Raw genomic sequence first — 26,453 nt, 5'->3', positions numbered from 1 at the left:
GCTACGTACGGTGCGAAAAAAATCACAAAGACACACACATAATGTACACACCCGTACATGCATCAACACACACAGTGCACACTCTCGAATACGAACACAAACAAACATTTGTGATGATGGCGCTTTGGGTGGAAGATTTGTGTGCCAAAAGGCGCCACGTGTTTAAGAAAAAAATTGTATTGACTCGACTCGGCACGTGTATGTGGTCACACGCACGTGCAGGCAAACGTAAAGAATGCAGACTTGAATGCACACATACATCCATACGTGCGTACTGTATATATTAAAAGAGGGTATATTGGCCTCACGTACACACAGAAACGCAAATACACGTGTGCGCGTGCGCACATGAGCACACGAATGCCTGTCACCGACGCAGGATATTTATTGTTGGTGGCTGTTATAATTCACAATTTGGTGTTTACTCATGGGAAGCCCTGTTTTGCTGTCACACTGTTTTTGTATAGCGCAATGTTTCAGTTGATGGAGTGAATAGGGTTGGAGGGCCGTTTTGTTAGTGGCTAGTCACGTGCAGTAACGATTTTCAATCATCACGTTTGTCAACAACCGGCGACGTTTTGTGGCGCGTGTGGGCTCATGCCGGTGTCTCTCGTCCACCGTTGCAGAGAAACGAACGCTACCCAGTGGAGCACTTTCTATGCAAGCGTTGCCGGGCGTCCTCAACCAGCCGCGTGTATGTACCAGAGGTGGGACAAAGTCATTGTTGTGCAAGTCACAAGTAAGTCTCAAGTCTTTGCTCTCGAGTCCCGAGTCAAGTCGAGTCAAAGATGAGGCAAGTCCAAGTCGAGTCTGAAGTTATCAAAATCATGACTCGAGTCTGACTCGAGTCCAAGTCGCATGACTCGAGTCCACACCTCTGGTATGTACGTATGTACGTTGAACTTCTTTCACACCGCACGTAGCCAGCCGTGCTAATCGGAGGTGTGTGGGGGGGGGGAAGGACTACAAACTAAACACAAAAAATCTGTTATATAAAAAAAATTGTTGATTTGAAAGTGCATCGCTCCAGTGGCTTCCTAATATCGGAAGGAAGAGCGGTCCAGATGGCCGCAGAAGTGCATCCGAAAGCGTGCGATGCGGTGACCAAAGTCTTTGTCCCCTCAGGCGGGTGACGCGGAAGAGGGCAGGAATCCAACGCAGAATAACCTCCATTAGTCCAACCCAATGCTTTTTTTTGCCAGGGCGTTCTCTCGCTACGATCACGGCCCAGAGAGAGACGGGACGGGTCGACTTTTGGCAATTTGCTAATGCAGAAAATGTAAAGATACCGACCCATCTCTGAACATCTGGACACCGCGTCGCCGTAAGGCGGCCACATGGCGCGGCGGTTATATAACTTCGCTCGGATTATCTTTTGTCACGAAAAACTGAATGTTCCACATCTTTTTTAGTTTAGCAGAGGCACTCTGCATTACATTATTTTATTTATTTAACATGACGATCATCATCATCATCATCAGCCCATGGTCTAGCCACTACTGGATGAAGGCAGCTAATCCTGTGCAGCAGCACTGGCCTGCAAATTGTGGCCTATGTTTCAAAGTTCTGTAATATGTGAGTAATGGCCATATAACCACGATAACAATCTTTTTTTTAATAGCTCCCTGTCCACCAGGGCAACTTAGAACACTTTACACTGTGCATAAGTGGCTTCCATCGCATTGCATCTAATCTCAAGCATTTTAGAATCAGAATATTTATTTAGACTGGAGGAATCCGAAGAGCTTTGGAACTCTTCTTCACAGATGTCCAGTAATGGGCAGGTCAGCAAGTTTAAACGGGCATCCCAAGTGGCAGCTGTCCCCTGTGTATGACAATGCGACACCCAGTGCCTGACCTGCAAGTGGGTATTGGTCTGCCAGTCTTGGGGGGGGGGGGGGGGGGTGGAGGGGAGGGGGGCGATGATTGCAAAGTAAAACTTCCATGCAGGTTGCTCACCTTGTTGGCACGTGGCCCCTGTGCGCCCAGGCTGGCACTGGCACCGTCCACTCACGGGGTCACACGAGCCCCGCTCCCCACAGGAGCAGAGGGATGCACACTCCTTGCCATAGTGGCCTGCAGGACAGGCTGCTCGCCCGGACGCACAAAACAAAGAGAAAGATCCCCTCCGCACCCCAGTATGGCCTTAACAGACTGTTGGGGTAAGGTAAAAGTAAAGGGGCCAACCTTGCAATGTATTGCTCATGCCACTGCTGGAACATGGGCCTCGATTAAGGTGCTTCGGTGGCAAGATGTTAACCCCCTCGCCTGGTATACAGGAGGTCGTGGGTTCGATCCCGACCCTGACGCCTGCTGTATATTTTGAGTTTGCATGTCTCTTTCTCCCCGTGGACAAGTGGGATTTCTCTCCAGGTCCTCTGGGTTTTCCCTCCATGTTTATAAACATGCGTTTATGGTATTTGGCTGCTATAAATTTCCACGTGATAAGCCACTTTGTTGAGCTATCATTTGTTGCCAGATTGCTTCTGAAAAAGAGCTTCATAGCTCAGCGGGTCTTACCTAGTCAAATAAAAAAAAGTAGGAGTAAAGAGTAAATAAGTTCATAATCAACGATTTTTGGGTTTAGATCGCGTTATTTATAAATGTGTCGTAACCCTCCACCACCCGACACGGCCAATCAGTAAAAAAAGTGTCACGTTGACAAAAGACAAATAGTTCACTGCTTTAGCCCACCGGTGTGTTGAAGCGTGAAACCACAACATTTACAATTTGAGTACGACGTTTCGCTGGTAATTGCATCCAGCATCATCGGGCAATTCGCCAGAATGGTGAGGCTGTGCTGTGTCTCCCGTTCTTATATAGAGCAGCAGCAGGGTGACGTCATCATTAACTCATTAACTCATCAGGTGCAAAGATTTGAGGGGGGGGGTTATTGTAATTATATACTTGATTAGTAATAAGGCTATTGTTACGATGCGAGTTGTAGATTAGTAATCATTTGGAATGTGTTCTATTGTGATTATGCTACATTAATAATCAGTTAGTGCTTGTTTCCCTTATAAGGAATTGTAATGCATCTTATTTAATAATACGCTTCCAGGCCGCACTAAGCCTGTAGCTGTCTGAGCGATTAAAGTTATTTCTGTTTCTCTCAATCTCAATGGATTCTCTAATTAGTCTTTGCCAGTAGTAACTAGTTTTACACAACACTTCAACGTTGTCAAAATCAATTGAGTGTCCCTGTTGACAAGCATGTTCTGCCACTGCCGACAGTTGTGTTTGCGATAGTTTAATATTTCTCTGGTGTTCTTTTAGTCTTACACTAACGTTACGCCCTGTCTGTCCAATATAGCATCTGCCACATACACAATTAATCCGATATACACCTTCTGTTGATAATTTAGGTAATTCGTCTTTAGTGGACGTTACTAGTTGTTGAATTTTGTGTACTGTACCAAATCTTACTGTAATGTTTTGCTTTTGCAAAACACGGGCTAATTTGTCAGTTACTCCTGAGATAAATGGTATTTTTATTGTTTTAATAATCTGATCGCTTTCAGCAGTGTTGCTTTGCGATCGTGATTTGGCATTTAGTGCTCTGTTAATTTGAGCATTATTGTAGCCATTCTGTCTTAGTGCTTCTTTAACATGTTTAATCTCTCTCACTAGACTTTCATCATCTGACACTGTTTTAGCCCGATGTATGAGCGTCATCGGGCTAAAACAGTGTCAGATGATGAAAGTCTAGTGAGAGAGATTAAACATGTTAAAGAAGCACTAAGACAGAATGGCTACAATAATGCTCAAATTAACAGAGCACTAAATGCCAAATCACGATCGCAAAGCAACACTGCTGAAAGCGATCAGATTATTAAAACAATAAAAATACCATTTATCTCAGGAGTAACTGACAAATTAGCCCGTGTTTTGCAAAAGCAAAACATTACAGTAAGATTTGGTACAGTACACGAAATTCAACAACTAGTAACGTGCACTAAAGACGAATTACCTAAATTATCAACAGAAGGTGTATATCGGATTAATTGTGTATGTGGCAGATGCTATATTGGACAGACCGGGCGTAACGTTAGTGTAAGACCAAAAGAACACCAGAGAAATATTAAACTATCGCAAACACAACTGTCGGCAGTGGCAGAACATGCTTGTCAACAGGGACACTCAATTGATTTTGACAACGTTGAAGTGTTGTGTAAAACTAGTTACTACTGGCAAAGACTAATTAGAGAATCCATTGAGATTGAGAGAAACAGAAATAACTTTAATCGCTCAGACAGCTACAGGCTTAGTGCGGCCTGGAAGCGTATTATTAAATAAGATGCATTACAATTCCTTATAAGGGAAACAAGCACTAACTGATTATTAATGTAGCATAATCACAATAGAACACATTCCAAATGATTACTAATCTACAACTCGCATCGTAACAATAGCCTTATTACTAATCAAGTATATAATTACAATAACCCCCCCCCTCAAATCTTTGCACCTGATGAGTTAATGAGTTAATGATGACGTCACCCTGCTGCTGCTCTATATAAGAACGGGAGACACAGCACAGCCTCACCATTCTGGCGAATTGCCCGATGATGCTGGATGCAATTACCAGCGAAACGTCGTACTCAAATTGTAAATGTTGTGGTTTCACGCTTCAACACACCGGTGGGCTAAAGTAGTGAACTATTTGTCTTTTGTCAACGTGACACTTTTTTTACTGATTGGCCGTGTCGGGTGGTGGAGGGTTACGACACATTTATAAATAACGCGATCTAAACCCAAAAATCGTTGATTATGAACAATATTGGTCGCGAAAGCCTACGTGTTAAAGAGTAAATAAGATGGAATCTTGGCCTACTTCCCCCTTGTTGTTTGACGTTCATAGAACAACCTGTAACGTATGGACATTCAATGGGTGAACCCATATTTGAACGTGCGTTTACCTACAGAAACGCTCGTGCGTTCATTAAGCCCCATCAACTCAGCAGGGGGAGAGCCATCGGCTCCCACGGCTGTGAGTTAACATCCTGGCTGGAGGTTGACTCAGGGCCTCATCACCCGAAGGGTCGATAAAATTAGTACCACTTTGCGGAGAAGTCAACTGTGGTTGTACAATGGATAAACTCACCCCTGCTGTAGAAATATATGGAATGTCCACCACTGATTCAGGGCTGGCTGTAAACACGAGATGTTGTATGCGTGTATTTACGCTGAACTTCATTCGCACCATACGTAGCCAACCGTGCGAATCTGAGGTCAGCGCCAACGCTTCAATGCCCATTGAGCAGGATATCACATGGACTCTGAATTAAGACTTTACAAAGAATACCTCCCCCCCCCCCCAATCCCATCATATTTAATGTTGTCGATGTCCCAGCACGGTCTGGCGAAGCCATGTGGAGGCGGAGGGGTGGGGTGGGGCGGGGGGTCCAACGTACGCTGGCCGCAGTCGGCTCCGAGGAATCCGGCGGGGCACTCGCACGTTCCTGTGGCCGTGTCGCAGCGTCCCCCGTTGTGGCACTTGCACTGCCGCTCGCAGTCGGAGCCGTAGCTGCCCTCGGGGCACTCTGCGGGGCGGCGGGCAGAACGAACGCAACGGCGGCTCGGCAAACGAAGCGGCCCAACGTCGACAAGCAAATTGAGGATCGTCACGGTGAGATAGAGAGCCCCTCTGCAGGGCCCTACCAAGGAATGTCGCGGTCGCGGTCACAGCGTCCTAATAAATGGGTTATGACCTGGCTAGGTGGTGAAGGGTTATATTAACAGATTGATACAGCTTGTGTTGCCTCCGAAACGTCGTGATTTGTATTTTATATTTATTTTACTTTTATTAATTAAAAAATTTCACCTACGTGACTTTACCGAAAAAAACCTAAGAATATGATATGCTAATCTCTAGCAACACAATGACCGAGGTATAGCTAGCTCTACGATCTTACATTCACTTGCAAATTCCATCTCTAGCCCCGCCCACTTACCATTGCATTGTACCCATCTCAAACCCTTATAACCTTTGGCTACAGTAGCTCTCTCGCTATATTTCTTCCTGCCTCAGCAGTCCGCCTACTGTATTTTTTCACCTGAAGACGATTGCTTGTTTTGCGACTGAAAGATCGTGATTTTTATTATTATTATTATATAATTTTTCTATCTATGTGACTTTACCGAAAGACCAAAAGAGTAGGTGGTAGAAGTTTATCGCTGCGATTGCTTGCTCATGACACTGCTGCCAGAAGGGCTTCCGCTTTCAGATGTGCTTCTGCGGCCGTCTGGAACGCTCTTTCTTCCGATATTAGGAAGCCACTGGAGCTTGAAAACCCAATTATTTTAAACTCTAGCTTGAAAGAACGTTTCTTAAGAACTGCATTAGGTGTTGAGTAGTTTGTTATCCTTCCTCCGCACCTCCAGTTATCACGGTTGGCTACGTATGGTGCAAAATAAGTTAAACTTACAGACATACACGAGAAGGAGCTCTAGAGAGTCCATCTAGGGGGGTTGTTACGCCTACACTTCCATGCTGGTTAGTTATTATGGAAGAGGTGGACTTATCCACAATTTACCCTACCCCAATCGATCTGCTGATCCACTAACTGTGGTGAACCCATATATACTGCTGGGCGCATAGTGCACATTGCCTTCACAATTATTATTTTTAAGAGACCACCCGAAGTTGGTAGGAAGTGTAGTTGTGTTCTTCACTCACTGCTGTCACATTGCGGTCCGTGGAAGCCAGCGAGGCAGTTGCACCTCCCCGTGACGGGGTGGCATTGCTGGTTGTCTGCAGAGCACTGGCACACCGAGTTGCAGTTCTGACCGAACGTTCCAGCTGGGCAAGCTGCACAGAGACGCACAACGGGGACGCGGTCCGTGCGTGTTAGGACACGGTCCGTGCGTGTTAGGACGCGGTCCGTGCGTGTTAGGACGCGGTCCGTGCGTGTTAGGACGCGGTCCGTGCGTGTTAGGACGCGGTCCGTGCGTGTTAGGACGCGGTCCGTGCGTGTTAGGACGCGGTCCGTGCGTGTTAGGACGCGGTCCGTGCGTGTTAGGACGCGGTCCGTGCGTGTTAGGACGCGGTCCGTGCGTGTTAGGACGCGGTCCGTGCGTGTTAGGACGCGGTCCGTGCGTGTTAGGACGCGGTCCGTGCGTGTTAGGACGCGGTCCGTGCGTGTTAGGACGCGGTCCGTGCGTGTTAGGACGCGGTCCGTGCGTGTTAGGACGCGGTCCGTGCGTGTTAGGACGCGGTCCGTGCGTGTTAGGACGCGGGGAGAGATGGTGGTTAACGGCGGTGGCTACTGGAGCCTCTGCGATACGGAGACTTGGAGTTGGGGGGGGTGCATTCAGCCCTCGTATTAAATATAATCGAAACCTCCGATTAGCACAGTTAGTTACGTACGGTGCGAAATAAGTTCAACGCGCGTACATACACAATTCAATAGATTATGAGAATAGGGTTTTCCCCTTCTTTCTGGCAACAAAACAGGTGTCAAGATGTTAAGACACCAAACTGAAACCTTTTACAAGGAATCATGTTTGCATTAACCACGATACTTGCGGTCAGAATGCAAACAAAAAACGTACTCTGATAACATATGCATTGTCTTTGAAACTGATTGGTCCACACCAGAGGCAGCTGGTCTGTAAGTATTTGCAGCAACCGCCATCGTTCAGTATCGACAAAGCAATCAATACACGGTCGACATGGAGTAGAAGCCAAGACGATAGCAGCGTGATGTATGATGAAAACAAATCAATATGAATCGTCACACCACACGGTATCGTGCGCTGGGACAGCGTTGTTCCCTGGAGACTCACTCTGGTCACATCCATTGCCGATGAATCCCGGGGGGCAGCCACAATTCCCTGTCACGTGATCGCAGGGCACGCCGGACGCGCACGAGCACCTCCGGGTGCAGCCCTCGCCGTAATGGCCCGGCAGGCAGGCTACGGGGAACAAACGTCGCTTGAGCGTCTTTGTGGTTTGTGTTTGTATCGTTATTCAAGAACCCAGGATGCAAAGTAGATTTCGAAGAGGGGGAGGGGGCTGGGGGGGGGAGAGGAGGAACATTTATGGGGGGTGGGGGGTGGGGCAAGAAGATTGAAGAGGAAGTAGGGGAGCGTCTCTCCCGTTCACAATCGCTGGCCACGACGTGAACACTCTGTGGGTACGGCTCTGAGATGTGTTCTCGGGCTGTAACGCGCGCTCGTCGGCACGATGTCCGACGTTTTGATGCGTTTGGAATAATTTGGCTGCTATAAATTTCCACATGATGAGCCATTTCGTTCAGCTACCATTTGTGAGTGCCAGGTCGCTTCGGGGATAGGAGCTATGTAGCTCAGTGGGCCTTAACTGGTAAAATTAAGTAAAAATAGTTCAGTTGAGTTTAGATTCTTCAGTTCTTCAGCAATAGTTGTTTGGCAACTCTAGAAGCTTGCAGCACGTGGCAGGAAGCGTGCTGGGATATTCGTTCCGAACAACGCGCGTTACAGCCCAATAACATACTGGTAGAAGTGATGCAGAACAGCCGCGAACAGTCATATTCAGTAGGCGGTAATGGTCCAGGTCGATCACTTGGATGGATAACTTTATTTTGTAACAAAAACACATTTGGGGGAAAAAATGCAGTTTGCAAAACAATTAGAAGAGGATGTAAATGTGTTCGCGAATGCGTGTGTGTGAGTGCGTGTGTGTGTAACTCAGCCTCGAATGAGTATCTGGTGCGGTGTGTAAACATCGTACCAGGTACTCATTCTCAAAGGAGACAAAGGCGGCCGGGCGTGGTGAAGGCCATCCCACCTCCTCGCATGCCATTCCGGCCTTCATAGGTGCTGCTCGCTAACAGCACTTGCCCCAACGCACTCTTAAGGCTATACGGGTGGGGGTGGGAGGCCGTTGTCTGTGTGTGTGTGCGCATGTTGTGTGGGTGCGCGCGTGTGCATGTGCGTGCGTGGGTGCGCGCGTGTGCATGTGCGTGCGTGGGTGCGCGCGTGTGCATGTGCGTGCGTGGGTGCGTGCGTGTGCATGTGCGTGCGTGGGTGCGCTCGTGTGCATGTGCGTGCGTGGGTGCGTGCGTGTGCATGTGCGTGCGCTCGTGTGCATGTGCGTGCGTGGGTGCGCGCGTGTGCATGTGCGTGCGTGCGCGCGTGTGCGTGGGCGCTGCGGAGTGGACTCACGCTTGTCGCAGTGGCGGCCGCGCCACCCGGCGTGACAGTGGCAGGCGCCCGTCGCGTGGTGGCACGAGTCGCCGTGCGTGCACTCGCACCTCTCCCCGCACCGCCCGCCAAACAACCCGGGCGGGCACGCTGCGCAAAATAAAAAGACAGCGCGACGGGAAAAGCCACCACCGGTCAACGGGCGGCAGAGATGGGCGATCCCCGGTCCCGCTCGGCCGGTGGAAACGTGAGCTCTCGCTCTCTCGCTCACCACCGGTGAACAAGAGAGAGAGAGGGGGGCTATACGAGGGGGGACCCTGGCCCAGGTCTGTCGGTGGACTGCGCTGTCCTCTTGAGCCTCTGTGTGTGTGTTGACCGTGAGCCTGCTTACATTGACAAAGATCCCCCGCGAATCGCCTGTAGCAGACTGTTGGGGCAAGTGCTGTGAGCGAGTAGCACCCGTGAAGGCCGGCGCTGTGGCACACGAGGGGGTGGGGTGGCCAACACCACACCCGGCCGCCTTTGTCTCCCCAGTGGCGATGTTTACACAAGCACACTGGGTACTCATTTGAGGCTGAGTCGACCTCGGGGAGGCCCACAACCGGTTCAGATAATCGCGACTGGCGTTGGTCGTGAGCGGGAATTTAACTCGGATCGCCGGTTTACTGAGCAAAAGGTCCACAATATGCCAAGTGGAAAGTAACAAACGGCACTCTTGAAGTTGCAATAGATGAGAGTTTATACGTTTCCTGAATTGAGCGAGGTTGTCATAACAACTTGGGAATCCAAATGATGAGAGGGAAGATGCAGAATGAGAAGTGATGTGACCTGCAGTGTGGTGAGCGAGTGAGTGAGCGACGCTCACAACAACGAGCGGAGCGTCGAGTGCTAAAACAAGTTGGCACAGAAGGGGGCACAGGTGGTGGTGCATCGGCCAGTCATCTCGGTCAGCCTACCCATGGCACCTGGGTCTGCCCCGTGACCTCCTGCCAGCGGGCGTGTGGCCTTAACGTGCACCTAGCCTGGCACAAGCGCGGTGGCGACGATCACCGCCACTTAGTGGCGATTGGCGGTTGTTGTTCTTGTTGTTGAGCAAGTGTGTTGTGATGGGGAGCGGTCGTGTAGCGGTTGATGCGCTGCGCTACGAACCTGGCCACCCGAGTTTGATTCCCGCTCATGGCCTATACCAGTGACGATTATCTGAACCGTTTATGGGCCTCCCCTAGGTCAACTCAGCCTCAATTGAGTACCTCGTGCGGTGTAAACATCACCATGGCTGCCTTTATAGGTGCTCGCTAACAGTCTGTTAAGGCTAGACAGGGGACCTTTGTATTTTGCCCGTGTTTGCCGTCTGCAGCGCAATGGTTGAACAGTGTGGATGAGACTAAAGAATCAGTCTGGTCGATCGAGTTCTCAGCATGGGAGGGGGCATCAAGTTCACGGGGAAAGAAACCTTGGCAGAGGGGCCGCACAAATGCCAGCGTGTGGGGCCGGGTATATTGGTTGTCAGGGGTCGATGCGGTTTCTGTGTGGATTCATGGAATCAGACCACGGTTACTGCCTGGCAATGCTGTGGGGTGTTTTTTTTATAACCATTTGATGTCGTATGACATTAAAAACCTGGTAAGGTTGCTTGCAGCAGCAATAGAACATTGTGTTCCGCTGTAATAGCCTACATATGGAAACCGCATGTATAACCTTTGTATTGTGAGGCCAGCTTTCCAAGTGGATCAAAAGACCTACGTAGTAAGATACGTTTTCGAGTGCCAAGTGGAGTTCATGTACTAACAAATATATTTAAAAAAAATAAGCCGTTGATATATGTTTTACTTCAACTTGACAAAGGAAAATAATAATACGTTGCACAAAATAAACAAATGCTTAATTGAATCAAAGTTAAACTAATACACTCTATTGTACATAGATTGTAAATGCAACACACAAACTATTATGATGGCAATATACGAATCAAATAAGGCGTGTGACGCATTTTACGGAGGAGGTGTTAACGGAATAAACATTTGGGTCTATATACTTTTGGGCCTATGTACATATACTGTAAAGTATTGTTAATCAAATTAAATAATGCCTTGCACTGCAATTCTGTGAAAACATATGCACAGCTTTCAGTAAATGCACGCTACAAATTGCTTACATCGGCATAACTTAAACTGTAGTCCTTGCAAGTCTGCACAATGCAGCTCTCAGTGTTTTATCAACCATGAAATGCGAGTAAATGTATTGTTTACGTTAACACGTAGTCCTTCGCGACCAATATCATCCACAATACAGTTGTTTTGGGCTTAGATCAGATAGATATAATCTATATATCTACATATTTACGTGATCTTTATATCTAAATATCTACGTGATCTTACCCAAAAAACCCTCTTATGGATGATATTGTTTCGTTTGTCGGCCCTATTGGCTTTCCAGAGCAACATTATCCAGTGTCATTTGTTCAAACAAATAAAATCTGTACTGCTTTTTGACCTTCGAGATCTCATCGTAACAATCAAACCTGTTCGAGCAAATGCTGAATAGTTCATGTGGTGCAGCTGCTCGCCATGCGATAAACACGATGGGATGAATGCAACGAGAGAGAGCGAGAGAGAGACACGTACCCGACTCGCACTTGTCACCAGTCCAGCCTGCCTTGCACGTGCACCTCCCTGTCCTCGCCTCGCACGTGCCTCCATTCTGACAGCTGCAGGATTGCTGACAGCCAGCACCAAACTTTCCACCTGTGCACTCTGCAATGGAATTACACGATTACGTAAAAAAATAATAAGACAAAGGTATCCTCTTCATACAACTATTGATCCACAAGAGTCTCACAGAGTCTCAATACGTTTTTTTTTCAGGAAGGCCCTGCGCATTTAAGATCTTGGGCGAATTGCATTAACTCACGTTTTGGCTTCATGTGGGCGGAAACTATAAAACACGGATACAGCTCATGCACATCTAAAGGGATAAGACCCAAAGCGGAATACAATAAATTGAAGGATGCATTACTGTATCACCGTATCGTTGCCACGTGGCCTCTCAAGCTGGGAGTGGAAGATGGCAGCCTTCACGTGGCACACTCTGTTAAGTGATACATCGCGACTAATGCCATCATTAACCCGGTGTCAATCTTCCGGTCTGCGGAACAACAACTTAATCTCAAGCTGAGTTTTCCCAGGACGCCTCCCATCCAAGTACTAACCCCGGTGAAACGCTGCTTAGCAATCGGGGTGATTTGGTTGTTACTTTTCAGGAGGTTCCTTCTCAAGATATTTGACCAATTGCACGTGCAGTCTTACGTGATCAGTAATGATTATTGTTGATGTTTTATCGTCCCCTCATTCCTCTGTGTTCAGTAAAATAAGTAAGGATTGTGGATGTTTTAACTGTGGTTTAAACTGTGGTTATCCGATGCAGAAGCTGGATCCTGTTAAGTTTGCTTACCAATGAAGAACTTGATAATTGTTTTTTTACCCTTTTATCTGGCAACAAAACTGATACCTTTTTTACAAGGAGTCATGTTTGCATAGACCACAATACCTGCAGTCGTATGATAATGTATGCACTGTCCTTGAAGTTGATTGGTCCACACCCGAGACAGCTTTCCTTAGAGCATAGTCTCACAAGGTGTTGGACCAGATGACGCCAAAAGGCGCACAACTCAAAGACAATGCACCATCAACCAAGAAAGTCATATTGACTGTGTTTGGCCAATGCCGATTGCATTGCATGTTTTTTTTTCTGGTGGAAGGATCTCTATTCGAGGGGCTCTTAGAGGGCCCTTCCAGAGGATCATTTGGCCTCCTTTTTCATGTTGGACAAGTATATTGGAAGAGTTTAACTCGGCGCAGCCTTTCATAACCAATAATATAATTCGTATTTTTTTTTGGTTCAGATCGCGTAAATAAAATGTTTGTCGTTATCTTACAAATGCCTGCTGGTTTTAACTACCAGCGAAACGTCGGACCACATTCTCAAATGTCGTGGATTGCTCTCCAACAACACACCGCTTGGTGGTGCTGATGCAGCAGTAATAAAGCGGCACGTTTGTTCACGTGACAACTTTATTGATCGGCTGTGTTGGATGGAGGAGGGTGTATTACGCACACTGCACTTGTATGATCTGACCCCAAATATCAATTACGTATCACGGTACTGGAAAGTATGTATGTATGTCGAACTTATTTCGCACTGTACATAGCCCACCGTGATAAAGAGGTGGGGGATACCCACTCCTCGCCCCAAATGCATGCTACCTGCCCAAAACGACTCGACCACAAACCTCGCACAGAGAAAAACCGCGCACACACACAAGCGCACGCGCGATCTGATGAAAACGTGGAAGTGAAACCGCGGCGAGGATCATCCGTCAAGGTGGGGGGGAGGGCACGGTGTGGCGACGCACCCGTTTCACACGCGACGCCCGTCCACCCGTCGGGACAGGAGCAGTCTCCCGTCACGTGGCTGCAGGTGGCGCCGTTCCGGCAGATGCAATGCTGTGCACAGCCGGCTCCGTAGAATCCGGAATCGCACTCTGCGGACGCAAACGGAGCGACGTCAGCTGACTGGAGAGCCGTCGTGCAGCCAGACGTCGGGGGGGGAAGGAAGCCGGGCTCGGGCACGACAAATTGGGCACGATGAGTCCCTTAGAAACAATTCAACATATTTTTGTTATTTTACCAGGACAGGTCCACCGAGCTGTATAGCTCTTTTTGAGAAGCGAACTGGCCACAAATGATAGCCCCAATGAAGTGGCTTGTCACGTGGAATTATATTGCAGCCAAATACTCTAAACGCATGTTGATTCTGAATGTGGAGAAAAATCCACGCGACCACAGGGAGGGAGAACATGCAAACTCCAAATATACAGGCCTCAGGGTCGTGATCGAACCCACGACCTCCTGCATACCAGAGGAGGTGGGTAACATCTTGCCACCGCGATACCTGGTAATGGCCGATGATCGAGACTGATGATAAGAGTGTCCGCCAAGGAATGATTGGACAATATTTTTTTTATTCCTGGCAGAGATTTTATTGTAAAGCAGCCTGAGAACCTCTGGCATGAAGAGTGTAATATAAAAGCAAATTGTCTTGTATTCTATTACAGTCCTATTGGAATATTGCATTACTACAACTTTGTCATTGCAACGGTGGACAATATAACACGTGAAAAGCATTGGAAAATGAAAAACAACTCTATACCCTTCCTCAGTAACACTGCCACCTAAAGAGGAAACATATACCAGGTGGTATTTCGGGCAGCTGCTCTTGAAATTAATCATGTCGCTGGTAGACCAACAGCTTCACAGAAAAGTAAACCAACCCCAAGGAAAAAAGAAAAAAATGTGGAAAAAGGAAAAGTATTCCTGTGACTAGCTTCTGCTTGTTGATCAGAGTCAGGGAAAGGCAAAAACGAAAGCAGATGAAGAGAGGATCCATCCAGTGCCCAGATGCTCTGGGGGATGAAAGTTCGCCAAACACAAATCGAGAATGTCAATGCTGCCGGCTCAGTGCTGTATACCACGCCCGAGGCAACCGACCATCTCTAACTCGAGGATAAGGATTCCTTTGACGCGCGTGCGCGCACGCAGGGGCGCCACGGACGCACACGGGGACCGCCGCGTCCGCGTTCCAGCCAGACCATTCTCGCCGAGATAATCAATCGAGTGTGGCGAGGGATTCATGAAGGGTCCGCGAAGGATTCGTGAAGGATTCGTGAAGGATCCGCGAAGGATTCGCGAAGGATTCGTGAAGGATTCACGAAGGATTCGCGAAGGATTTGTGAAGGGTTCGTGAAGGATTCATGAAGGAATCGTGAAGGGTCCATAGCGCCCACGCGCTGAGCGTCGATTCACTCACTGCGCTGGCACGACGCCCCTGTCCACCCAGGGGTGCAGAGGCACAGGCCCGTCACGTGCTCGCACGTCGCGCCGTTGTGACAGTCGCACGTCTGGCTGCAGTCCTCGCCGTGCGTCTGCCCTTGGCAAGCTGTGGGGGTGGAGGGGAGGAAAAAACGAACGCGCGTCAAGCGTACGACCGTGAACCATCGGTCTGTGCCCGGTGCACCACCAGTACCTCCGATTGGCACGGCTGGCAACATATGTACGCATATTGAACTTCTTTTGCACCGTACGTAGGCAACCATGCTAATCGGAGTTGTGAGGCAATGACAAGAAACTAAACACAGAAAACTGTAAGAATAATAAGAAAATATTTTACCCTTTCAGGCAATAAAACAGGTGTTAAGATGTTTCAACACCAAATAGATACCTTTTGCATGGAATCAAGACTGCATCAAGCACACACACTTGTGGGCAAAACATGCAAAGAAAGAGTCAATTCTATTCTTATTTCTCATACATTGATACTGGCAAAAAAGGTCCCAGAGTTACAAAAAGCAGTTCTAAAGAAATTATTTTTCAATTTAGATGCGAAAGAAGTTCAACATATGTACGGTATTGTATACTGGCCAGAAAGTTGTTTGTTTCATCTACCACAACCACAAAACAACTCAACTGGCCAGGGAACAGCCTTTGAATAAAACCCTGCAGGGCTTCACTGAGAGGCTGTCTGCAGAGTAACCCCACAGCAGTCAACATTTATTTTATATTCCCAAATCTGACACCCCAAATGTAGGGCATGTCAAATCAAGTTAGGTTATTTGTGTCTGCTCAGAGATCAACATATGTTTGATATCTGAAAAAATGTTTATTTTAACCACATAATCAATCCAGGATTTGAAGCCATGTTCTCAGAGGTGCTGCATCAGTATGGCCTTCAGATACACTTCTGCGGCCGTCTGGAAAGCTCTTCCTTCCGATATTGGAAAGCCACTGGAGGTATGGACTAGATTGAAAACTAATTTATTTAGAACTGATTTTTGTGTTTCGTTTGTTGTTCTTCTCTGGCACCTCCGATTAGCACGGTTAACGACGTACGGTGCGAAAGAATCTCAACATATACACATTTATACAACCCCAATGAGCAATATGGCTCAGTACACTGTCTTAGTGGCTACAATCTACTAATTCAGAATCGCCAACTAATTCATGATTCCCAGTTGGAAATTACACGAAATACTTTCCCTCGAAAACCAGGTTTCCAATTCATTATTATTGAAGTCTGTGTCATTCATTGCAATAAATGCTATTTTTAAAATATACAGGATAGATTAAAACCAAAAAATATATATTTCCTGCCAAAAAGTAAATTCACTCACGATCAGGACAAAATATTAGTAAAAAATATGAAGGACACTGCATAATTTTCATTTTAAATAGGCTACTCACAACTTCTGCCATCCAACTACAGTTACAGATGTGCAGCCGCTGTATAAAAAGGACCCAGAACTAAATGGAATGAGATGGTCAGTCTGAGACCGACCTCGCTGGACCTGACATCCCCAGCATAACCACAGGGCAGTTGGCCTCGATTCGAACCGCCGATCTTAGCAAAGCCAGCTCAGCATTATGACCTCTGAGCCACCTGGCCACCTACTCTCCCCCACCAGTGCCACGGTGACAAGATGTTAACTACCTCGCCTGGTAGACAGGAGGTCGTGGGTTTGATCCCGACGCTGACTCCTGTTGTATATTCGGAGTTTGCGTGTTTTCCCCGTGGTCGTGTGAATTTTTCTCCGGGTTCTCCGGTTTTTCCCTCCACACTTATAAACGTGCTTTTAGAGTATTTAGCTGATGTAAATATCCACGTGACGATAGGCCACTTCATTGCACTATAATTTGTAATAGCCAGGTCACTTCTGAAAAAAGAGCTACATGGCTGGTCAGTGGGCCTCACCCTGGTAAAATAAAACAAAACATAGTTTCTTTTAAAGTTTTAGTTTAGAATTAGTTCACTTCAAGTGCACGTAGATGGTTGCGACACTCACGCTGACTGCACTTGGGGCCCACCCAGCCTGGGGCACAGCTGCACTGGCCCGTGATGTGGTTACAGCGAGCCCCGTTTCGGCAGCCGCATGGTTCCTTGCACTCCATCCCAAAGAAGCCGTCGGGACAGGCTGTTGGAGAGACATAATAACAAGTGCAAGTCGTTAAGACGTCTTGTTGTTGTCCTTACCCGCGCACCTCCGGTTAGCACGGTTGGCTGTGTTCTGCGCAAAAAGAGGTCCAAGCATGCATGCGTACAAGCGCAGCGCTGAGCTGCTGTGCGAGTTACTGCGTGTACAGTTTTGTGTTCAAAAACAAGGTGCTGCAGTGCCGTAGACGGATGCATCCTTTCCTTCTCTTGGGGAAGTAAAACAAAATATGTATTATTAAAAAAATATATATATTTCTTAATGTTATTCCAGTTGTGCGATTGCCATCGTGTCATAAAACAAAGAAGGCATTCTGGACTCTCGAAAAGCAGTGCATCACCCGCGTTTAAGAGAATGGTCCGCTGAAGACGATGACACGGAACTGCTTCCGATATCACTTCATCGAATTATTATTTTTTTATCCACCCACACAAAAAGAAACTTATTATGCGATTGTCCATTGCAAAGCACCACCTTATTAGCATATTTCAGTGATTTATTTTTAAAATACAATTTATGTTCACATGCTTATCCAATCAGCATTGCAAATGTTAAGCGGTTCGTGGCATTAAATTGTGAATTCCCACTGTAAAAGGTGTAATAAAGGAAATTGTTCCCTGTGCATGCTGCGGAATGCAATTGTGCATGTCCTAATAAGTCACAGGTGCTACATATGGTTACATTTTAGAACGTTCATTTGGCAGTGTGAAATTGGGCACCTCTGCATGCTGTTGTGCATTAGAAAAAATGCCCAATTTTATTCATATTCAAACCAGTGGGGGCCGTTATTATTATTATTATTTTGCTTTTTTTCTCAATGAAGAAAAACTGAGTCTCATGACTTCTTTACGAGGGTCTTGCCAAGTGTTTACATTTGGGAGTGATAATTGCTCAAAATATATTCCAGTGGACTAATAGGTACATTTTAAAATTAGGACCATGACTCCATCGCACAATGGCTTACTCTTACAAATTATTATACCCGTCATGAAGCAGATGCCTCGTATTGTGTGATTAATAATATCCATGCTATTAACCAGGGTAGCTGCTGGATTAAAACTGAAAATCTAAGATCGCTATATGTTTTCTCCTCACATAGCAGATTAGCCAACCGTGCTTATAAGAGGTGCGTAGGAATGGCTAACAAACTAAACACAAAAAGCAGTTCCAAAGAAATGAGTTTATCAATCTAGATGATTTCAAAGTGCATGGCTCCAGTGGCTTCCTAATATCGGAAGGAAGAGCACGTCCCAGACGGCTGCAGAAGCTCATCTGAGAGCACATGACGCGGGTAACCGTCTTTATTCATTGGCTAGCCAAAAGCCGCCGCTGCTGTTGAGACGATGATCGGAGTTCGTGTGATGGTTTATGCTCCTTGACGAGGAGGAACAGAAACCACGGCAGTCGCGATCGAAGAGCAACAGGGAGGTGAGTGACTTTCTGCGAGCGACTGGAGTGACCGTCTTTGGTCGACGGTTAGCCAAGAGCCGCTGCCGCCGCCGCCGCCGCCGCTGCTGCAACTGCGAGGAGGACGAAGACGGGGATTGGGATTGGCGCGCGTGACGGTGACCCCTTACGGCGCTCGCAGTATGTCCCGGTCCAGCCAGCGGCGCAGGTGCACGCGCCGCTCACGTGGTCACACGCCGCCCCGTGCTCGCACTGGCACCGACTCCTGCAGCTTGGCCCGAACGTTCCGGCGGTGCACTCTGCACGCAAGCACAAACGAAGGCCCCGCGTGGCCGTGAGCGCAGTGTCGGGGCGCAGCGCCATGTTAGCGAGCGAGAGCCCGTCAAGGACGGCGCGGCACACGAACCGAAGTTTGTGGCCACAGCTACGTTCGACCACCTGTGTCTCCGGTGCTGCTTGCACACTGCACCAAAGCGCTGAGTCGGTCATTGACCTCTGCTAGGTTGAGTCAAACTTGACTTGAGTCAACCTAGAGGAGGCCCATGACCGGTTCAGCTGTCAGGTCGTTGGGTTAGTAGTGCTGTGAGCTATTTGCTGCTCCACCGCTCAAGGTTGTATTCATTAACCAATCATTATAATGTCAGACTCATATTTATACATTTCTAGGCTCAAGTGAGATGAGCGGGCAAAGTTTCCCACCGCTCATTTGCACGAGGGGACATTTTTTGTTGTTTTTACGTCTGACCTGGCAACAGGCGTATTCCCACTGACTTGTGAAGCGTGTCTGTTTGAAACAATTGCTCAGACCATACGAGGGCGGGGCAAGCGGGAAGCGGCGCTTACTCTGTTCACAGCGAGGCCCAGTGAACCCAGCCTCGCACACGCACTTCCCCGTCACCGGCTCGCAGCTTCCCACCACGCTGTTGCACTCGCACAGCCGCTCGCAGTTTCTTCCCCAGCGCCCAGCATGGCACGCTGAAACAGATAGACGCACCCAGTCATTTCCCGCTCGCGCCACTGCTGGCGGAAGGGCCTTTTTACTCGGGGCGGCTCTAGAGAGAGTATTGTGGATCACTCTTCCATGCCGGCCAGACCTCTTGGAAGAAGTAGCCACGCTTTACCCATATTCCAGCTAGATAGAAAACACAATTATAAATGACGATTTTTTTTTTAATACCTAAATTGTTTAATTGGTCCAAATTAAAAAGTAATCTTTTTTTGGGTCATTCGTCGATAAATGAATAATGTATATCCCTTGGTCTATCCACTGCTGGATGAGGGCATCCCCCCAACCACTGCCACCTCTGACGACCCTGCGATGTAATGATCCACCTTGCACCTGCACACAACCTGATTTCAACGCTCCATCTTCTCCACAGACGTCCCCCCATTTGTGTCCCTTTCCTTGGATACCACTCCGTGATGTATTATTGTTCCTATTATTGATGGTTCGACCGCACTTCACCAAGCAGGTGGAGGGTGATGGGGCCAGACCCAGTTTAGACATCACCTCTCCACTGATATTAGCGTTGGCCAGAAATAAAACTCGGGTTGCTTGGTTCGTTGCACAGTACACTAAGCACTGCACCACCACTCCCCAGCGAAGAGGAAAGTGGCTCTTTAAAACAAATCACCATTATTATTACTACGGAATTAACCATTTCCCATTCCGATGACGTATGTGCATGGAATCGGAAAAATAAACATAACTTCATCGGTACCGAGGCTCCCACAAGGCTATGCGGGAGGGCGTGTGGCACAGTTTCGTGCCAGCTATCGTAGAGCGCGGTCGTGTCGCTACAGTTCTCTGCGGTGAGTACAGTGTCTTTAAAAACAATGGCGCTACGCCTCTCTACATAAAATGAACGCTTTTGAACAGCTTGCACGTTCCGAGATTCATCGGTGAACGGGGACCCCCACCCTGCAACTCGCAGACGTCTCGGAGCGGGCAAAGGGCTAAAGAGGGGAAGCAGCAGCACTCACGTTTCTTGCAGTTGTGTCCGAACCAACCCGGGCCGCAGGAGCACTGCCCGGTGGCGGGGTCGCACTGAGCGTCATTCTCGCACGCGCACCGCAGCGCGCAGCCCTGGCCAAAGCGCCCGGCAGGGCAGCCTAAGGCGACAGCAGCAGCAGCAGGAGCAGACGCCACGCGTTACAGCACCCCCGCTGCTCTCAATCACCTCGCTAAATTCAAGAAACCCGTTGGCTCGTGTCTGTTATCACACCTTCAGCGGCGCTGTGTGGCTATGATCCGTTTGGCATTTTTGGTTGGCCTTTGGGTCCGTGTTCATGAAAATATGATATGTAAAACATATAGATATAACTCTTCCTGAGGAGCATTACATTTAATTAACTTTGAACTACCAGCGTGCTTGAACAAACATGCGGGTTATCATTCTCGTGATTGTGCGATGCAATCTGAGTGTATTGGCTACAGGGAGTTCTTGTTTGAGCTTTTTGTTGTGGTGCCATTTATTAATTTGAGTATTATTATTATTGTTGTTATTTTGCTTGGTAGTAGGGTTTTTAGCTCACCTGATGACGGACGCTTGTGTTGCGCCCAAAACATCGTGTTTTTTCATTATGTTTTCTATCTACGTGACTTTACCGAAGGAGAGTATGGCTTCCTGCAGTCACGAAAGCTTCAAATCAAGATTAGTAGGGTTTTCATTTGCTTGCTCGGGGCTGTATATGGGATTTGGGCCTTACATATAATTAATGTACATCGTTGTGGGATGCTATAGCGTGAATTACCCTATATAAAATGTAGTACTATAAATTCGCACATCAAATTGTCACAAACTATACACAAACACCCCTCACTTGTGTTACAACAGCTGGTATGACTGCGTGCATACGGTGGGAGGTTCCTAATGACAAATGGGGGCAATGGGTTTTTTCTTACTGCTCTGGCAGGCTTTGCCCATGAATCCGGCCTTGCAGTCACACTCTCCCGTCGACCTGTTGCACGCCCCTCCTCCACTCTCGCACGAGCTGCAGTTGCCCTGGCAGCCCAAACCCCAGCGTCCCTCCGGACACTCTGAACGTGAAACAGAACACACGCGTCAAGCGGGCAACACTGGCGTAGACACACACACACATTCGTATTATATGTGAAGGTAAAAGTGCAGTCCTGCAATTGCTTGCTCACGTCACTGCTGGCAAGAGAGAGAGCCTTCACTCAGTTTCATTTATTAGGTACTAGCTGTACTACCCGGCTTCGCCCGGGACTTGGATTCACCACGCCCGGCCACCTTTGTCTCCCCAGTGGCGATGTTCACACACCTCACCAGTTACTCGTTTGAGGCTGAGTCGACCTAGGGGAGTCCCAGGACCGGTTCAAATAATCGTCACCGGTGTTGGCCGTGAGCGGGAATTGAACTCGGGTCGCCGGGTTCGTAGTGCAGCGCGCTAATCACTACACTACAATGCGTTACGCTTCCACATGCCCGGGTCACATGACAGGCATGGTGTACAGTCTGGAAAGTACCCACATGGCAAATTTCAAGTTTGTTGCATGTTGGGAAGTACGCTAAACATTTTGAACAGACGCACATATTCACAACTTTGCCTTTTATTTATTTTATTAGGTATAACCCTATGAGCCATGCGGCTCTTGACTCGGGTGCAACCGCAACAAAACAAAAACATGAACAAGAAACATCGTAAAGTGACTACACCCGAGGGAGTTCTGAAGATGCCCTCTCGACGGTAGTTGGTCTTCCCCCCTCCCCCGTCCCCCCATGCTTGCTAGGAATAGGTTGAGAAGAGTACCTATTGTTTCTGCCGTTCCGGGAGATCGACTCAAAGTGGTGGCCTCTGTATCAGCGAGTTTGCGTAAAGAAAGACGTTCTCAATCGATGCATATTTTAGATATGATGTGGCGTATGTATGTGACGTATGGATCAGACACTGACAATTTAACAGATGATAAAAGTGCGCAAAGAAGTGTGGAGATATGCAAGCATGGACATACACTTAAGAGACACATAGGTGGACATTATGCCGTATGCATGGACCAGGGACAACTGATGATTCTCATCACAGTCCAGAAAAAAAGATATATAACCCCTTGGCGGATTTTGAGAAACCAATAAGATGTGAGTTAGACACAACTGCTGATGGGATAGTAGCCTCGATGGACCACTTTGCAAGATGAGCACGCATAGGGGAAGTGAAACAACAGCAATGAAAGGCACCTGGATTACAGCAATAGATTATATCCCTACAAGACCACAGGTGGCAGTGTAGCCAAGGATCTTGCTCAACACCGCAGTGATTTGGAAATGCATTAAGTTGCCTGTGTTGTTTCTGTGTAGACCTTCGTGCTTGCTCTGCACAGATCGTCGATGTGTTTTGGCCGGTACCACGTGTTGTTTGGCACAATGTCCGACGCTTCACTCCACGTTCGTGGGAACTTTGTCAGGAACTGAATTCAATTTCCAAAGCTGAGTTCAGTTCTTGATAAATATGGCGAAGGTAGCAGGGCGAAAGAAGAAGCTCCAAGGACGCGGAGCGAAACGTCAGACGTCGTAACGAACAACCCCGCAGTACGTCACGAATAATACACTAAAGAAAAAACCGAACGGTTATCCAGGTTGCTTCAAAAAATGTTAACACTTCCGAGAATTTGCAACAATACTGCTAAAAATTTACCTCCGGGCTCTGGAGACCACCTGGAGAAGATTCCAGGCGTGTGTTGACAATGATGGCGAACAAGTAGAGACTCTGACTTTTTTGAAGCTATTATCATACATTTGTTGTCATGTTGCAGTGTATTATCCGTTCTTTTTCCATGAACAAGATCGTCCCATACAAGTGTTGACATTCTTTTGAAGCAGCCTGTATAAAATTCAACTGACCTTTCTCACAGGAGCCGCCAGTCTTGCCAGGTGGACAGAAGCATCGGCCAGTGGCGTGATCGCAGGGCGCCCCGCCACACGCACACGACGCCTGGCACCCGCCTCCAAATCTCCCAGCAGGGCACTCTGCGAACATGTCGTCCGAGTTGCTTGCCCGTTTCGGCGATTTTCCTTTCTTAAACGTGGACTTTGTGTCGCGTCAATGCATGTACGGCGTATAACGCGCGACGTAGTATATGGCGACGTTGCCGATGAAATTCTGAGCGTACGTTATGGTTCAAACCTTTCACGTGCACTGTCCATTGTTTAATTGACTGTGGAACCGTTCAGCACACAATTGTAGGCTGTGCTCCTTCAACGGAGAAAGGGGAATAGCAATACGAAATTATCTCCTGAAACCCTCTCGTGGCTAGCAAACGTCTCGACATTGGAATTTGGCTCCTGAACACATTGTCAAACGCAAGAATAGACTTGTTCAATACTTACTAACCTCGTTTATAGGTTAATTGTGCCTAATTGGTATCCACTTAGGTGACAAAAGTGCATTTATCATAAAATATCACAAGTTAAACCAGTCAACAAAGCAGAATAGGTGCAGTTTTTGTGATTTATTTACTTCGATTAATTTTGTTTTGCTTTCAAAAGCCTCGTGCATTATGTAAAAAAAGAACACCAGCAGTTCCCGACGAAGTGAATTGTGGGCCCCTGAAAACCGAGCAGAGCCGCGGGGTGAGAGGCGCTTACTCAGTTGGCAATCGGTGCCATGAAATCCGGGCTGGCACTGCAGTTTGCACTCCCCGCTGACGTGATCGCAGGCCACGCCGTCGGCGCACGTGCACGGGAGTCGACAGCCCGAGCCGTAGAAGCCGTCGGCACACACTGCCAGAGGAAGAGCAGACCAGAGCATTGGCCTCATAACAACGACAACAACAACAGGAATGCAGTAACAACAAACGGAAGCGATGCAGAAAAGCAATGTCGCTGGCGAGCGTGCACATGTGTTAACGATTGTTCTGATTACGCCCGTAGTCGCAGCCGGTGTGGCCAGACAGAAAGAGAGAGAGAGAGTGGGGGTTGGATAAAATTAAAAAGAAACGGCAGAGATAATCAGGCGCATGTGTGTGGGGCAAGGGGAAAAAAAATGCTCAGCAGCCGATTTTTTGCAAAATGTCAAAATGAGAATTATAATCGTTTAGCCAATTATTCCCAACCGCCAGACCATGACAAATGCGGGCTTCCCATTTTTATAAGAGCTGTTCATTGAACAAAAAAATAACACTCAATGGATCTGGTGATGTTGATGGTTAAATACGAGTGTCGCTTACAAAACTAACAATTGCTCTTGAAAGCATCCAGCCGGGAGGAAATTACTGTAACCCACAATGAGTGTTTCTAGGCTACACAGAAACAAAGCGATCATAGTGTGGGTTATTTTAAAAAAAGCACTGTTTCAAATAAGCCATGCTAGATTAAAATAAAAGGCTCATTAAATTAATCTTCAAGCGCTGACCTCTGATAGAAGCTTAATGTTCCTAATTCAACCTTCGCAGCGGCACTTAGCATTCATTATAGCATGCAACAAGAGGAGGTGTATTCTGTGACAGTCATCAAGATTTTAAACAATTACTTCACTCCAAATATAATTTGTATTTTCCGCTAAGCCAGGAAACCCCTACAAGCCAAGTGGTGAACGCACAGCACTATGAACCTTACAACCTGAGTTTGATCCCAACATCTGTGATTAGTGATATCTGCATTGGCCCTGGGCTCTTCCCCCCCCCCCCGCCCCTTCTTGGGCTACCCCCAGCATGTCGCGGTTGATGATGGAGATGTCACGATGATGTCATCGCATGGTTGATGATGGAGGTGGCATCACCAAACCCCACCCATCATCGCCCATCCAGCGTCACATCATCATCATCACGATCCATGGGGCAGATCGCCCGTAGGTGTCCACTGCACATTTTGGCATTTCTTTCCACTGCCCTCTTGTCTTGTGCCAATGTGCTTAGCTAGCGTCACATCTTGCTGGCACCGGCCTCTTATGTCGTCGTCAAGCCATTCTCTTGTAGGTCTTCCTCTCTTTCTGGTTCCTTACATTTTTCCCCGAACAACGCCACACTTTACATGGTCCAATTATTGTCCATCCTGCATATGTGTGTCCAAATAGTGCCAGTTTCCTTCTCATCACTGCCTGCATTGGCCGGTCTTCTTCTATGCGCAACAATTTTTCTTACTTCTACATTTGCGTCGCACACACACACGCACTATCCGTCCAGTAACAGGGGGTGGCGGGTCATGGACAGCTTGAATAATCGGATGGCCCTGGTCGTGCTCGTACCTTCCTGGCACTGGCTGCCCTGGTAGCCAGCGTGGCAGCGGCAGGTGCCGTCCTTGGGGTTGCACTCCTGCGTGCTGCCCTTGGCGCACTGGCACTCGGATGAGCAGCTCGGGCCGAACGCCCACTTAGGACACGCTGCAAAGACAAACACAAAGATCCCTCGTATATTTCTAGATTTGAAGCTTTCGTGACTGCAAGGATTCATGTTCTTGGGTTATTTATGGAAAAGTCACGTAGGTAAAAAATTAAACTTAATAGAAGTTAAAAAAAAATATTAAAATATTTTACTTCTATGAATTTTTATTTTAGGTAAAATTTTTATTTTAGGTAAAAAATTAAAATTAATAGAAGTAAAATATAAATATTTTACTTCTATTAATTTTAATATAAATTTTTTACCTACGTGACTTTACCGAAAAAACCCAAGAATATGAATCCCTCGTATAGCCTCGACAGACTTCAACAGAGCCGCAATCAGAGCCCGGCTGTCAGATCACTGCCTACGGACGCAACTGCTACCGACGTGCATGAAGTGAGTGTTGCCATTAGGTTATCGCCAATTAAATGCTTTCGAAGATGAACGCATGTTGGAAAGCGTTACAGAAGCCATTGCGTGTGCATAGTTGTTCTTCCTTGTTTAAATGTTATTTTAATATCTCGAGCATATGCTTATCGT

General features: G+C 47.5%; 1 protein-coding gene across 2 annotated transcripts in view; it reads right to left on the bottom strand.

The window, feature by feature from the left end:
- MEGF6 (multiple EGF like domains 6) overlaps positions 1 to 26,453 on the bottom strand; it is a 268,797-nt gene that overhangs the window by 12,265 nt on the left and 230,079 nt on the right. For both annotated transcript variants that reach the window (XM_078611384.1, XM_078611385.1), the window contains 16 exons: positions 25,778 to 25,912; positions 24,181 to 24,315; positions 23,437 to 23,562; positions 21,480 to 21,614; positions 20,558 to 20,686; positions 19,418 to 19,549; positions 18,745 to 18,873; positions 17,021 to 17,149; positions 14,992 to 15,120; positions 13,538 to 13,666; positions 11,751 to 11,879; positions 9,148 to 9,276; positions 7,789 to 7,917; positions 6,680 to 6,811; positions 5,415 to 5,543; positions 1,960 to 2,088 (listed from right to left, as the gene is read on the bottom strand). In XM_078611384.1, the coding sequence (XP_078467510.1) occupies positions 1,960 to 2,088; positions 5,415 to 5,543; positions 6,680 to 6,811; positions 7,789 to 7,917; positions 9,148 to 9,276; positions 11,751 to 11,879; positions 13,538 to 13,666; positions 14,992 to 15,120; positions 17,021 to 17,149; positions 18,745 to 18,873; positions 19,418 to 19,549; positions 20,558 to 20,686; positions 21,480 to 21,614; positions 23,437 to 23,562; positions 24,181 to 24,315; positions 25,778 to 25,912 (2,085 nt within the window). The remainder of the gene's footprint in view (positions 1 to 1,959; positions 2,089 to 5,414; positions 5,544 to 6,679; positions 6,812 to 7,788; positions 7,918 to 9,147; positions 9,277 to 11,750; positions 11,880 to 13,537; positions 13,667 to 14,991; positions 15,121 to 17,020; positions 17,150 to 18,744; positions 18,874 to 19,417; positions 19,550 to 20,557; positions 20,687 to 21,479; positions 21,615 to 23,436; positions 23,563 to 24,180; positions 24,316 to 25,777; positions 25,913 to 26,453) is intronic.

This window comes from Lampetra planeri, chromosome 36 (genome assembly GCF_965212315.1).
Source record: "Lampetra planeri chromosome 36, kcLamPlan1.2.h2, whole genome shotgun sequence".
Taxonomy (NCBI): domain Eukaryota; kingdom Metazoa; phylum Chordata; class Hyperoartia; order Petromyzontiformes; family Petromyzontidae; genus Lampetra; species Lampetra planeri.
The sequence above is the reverse complement of the archived record's forward strand: the minus strand, read 5'-3'. Positions and strand labels throughout refer to the sequence as shown.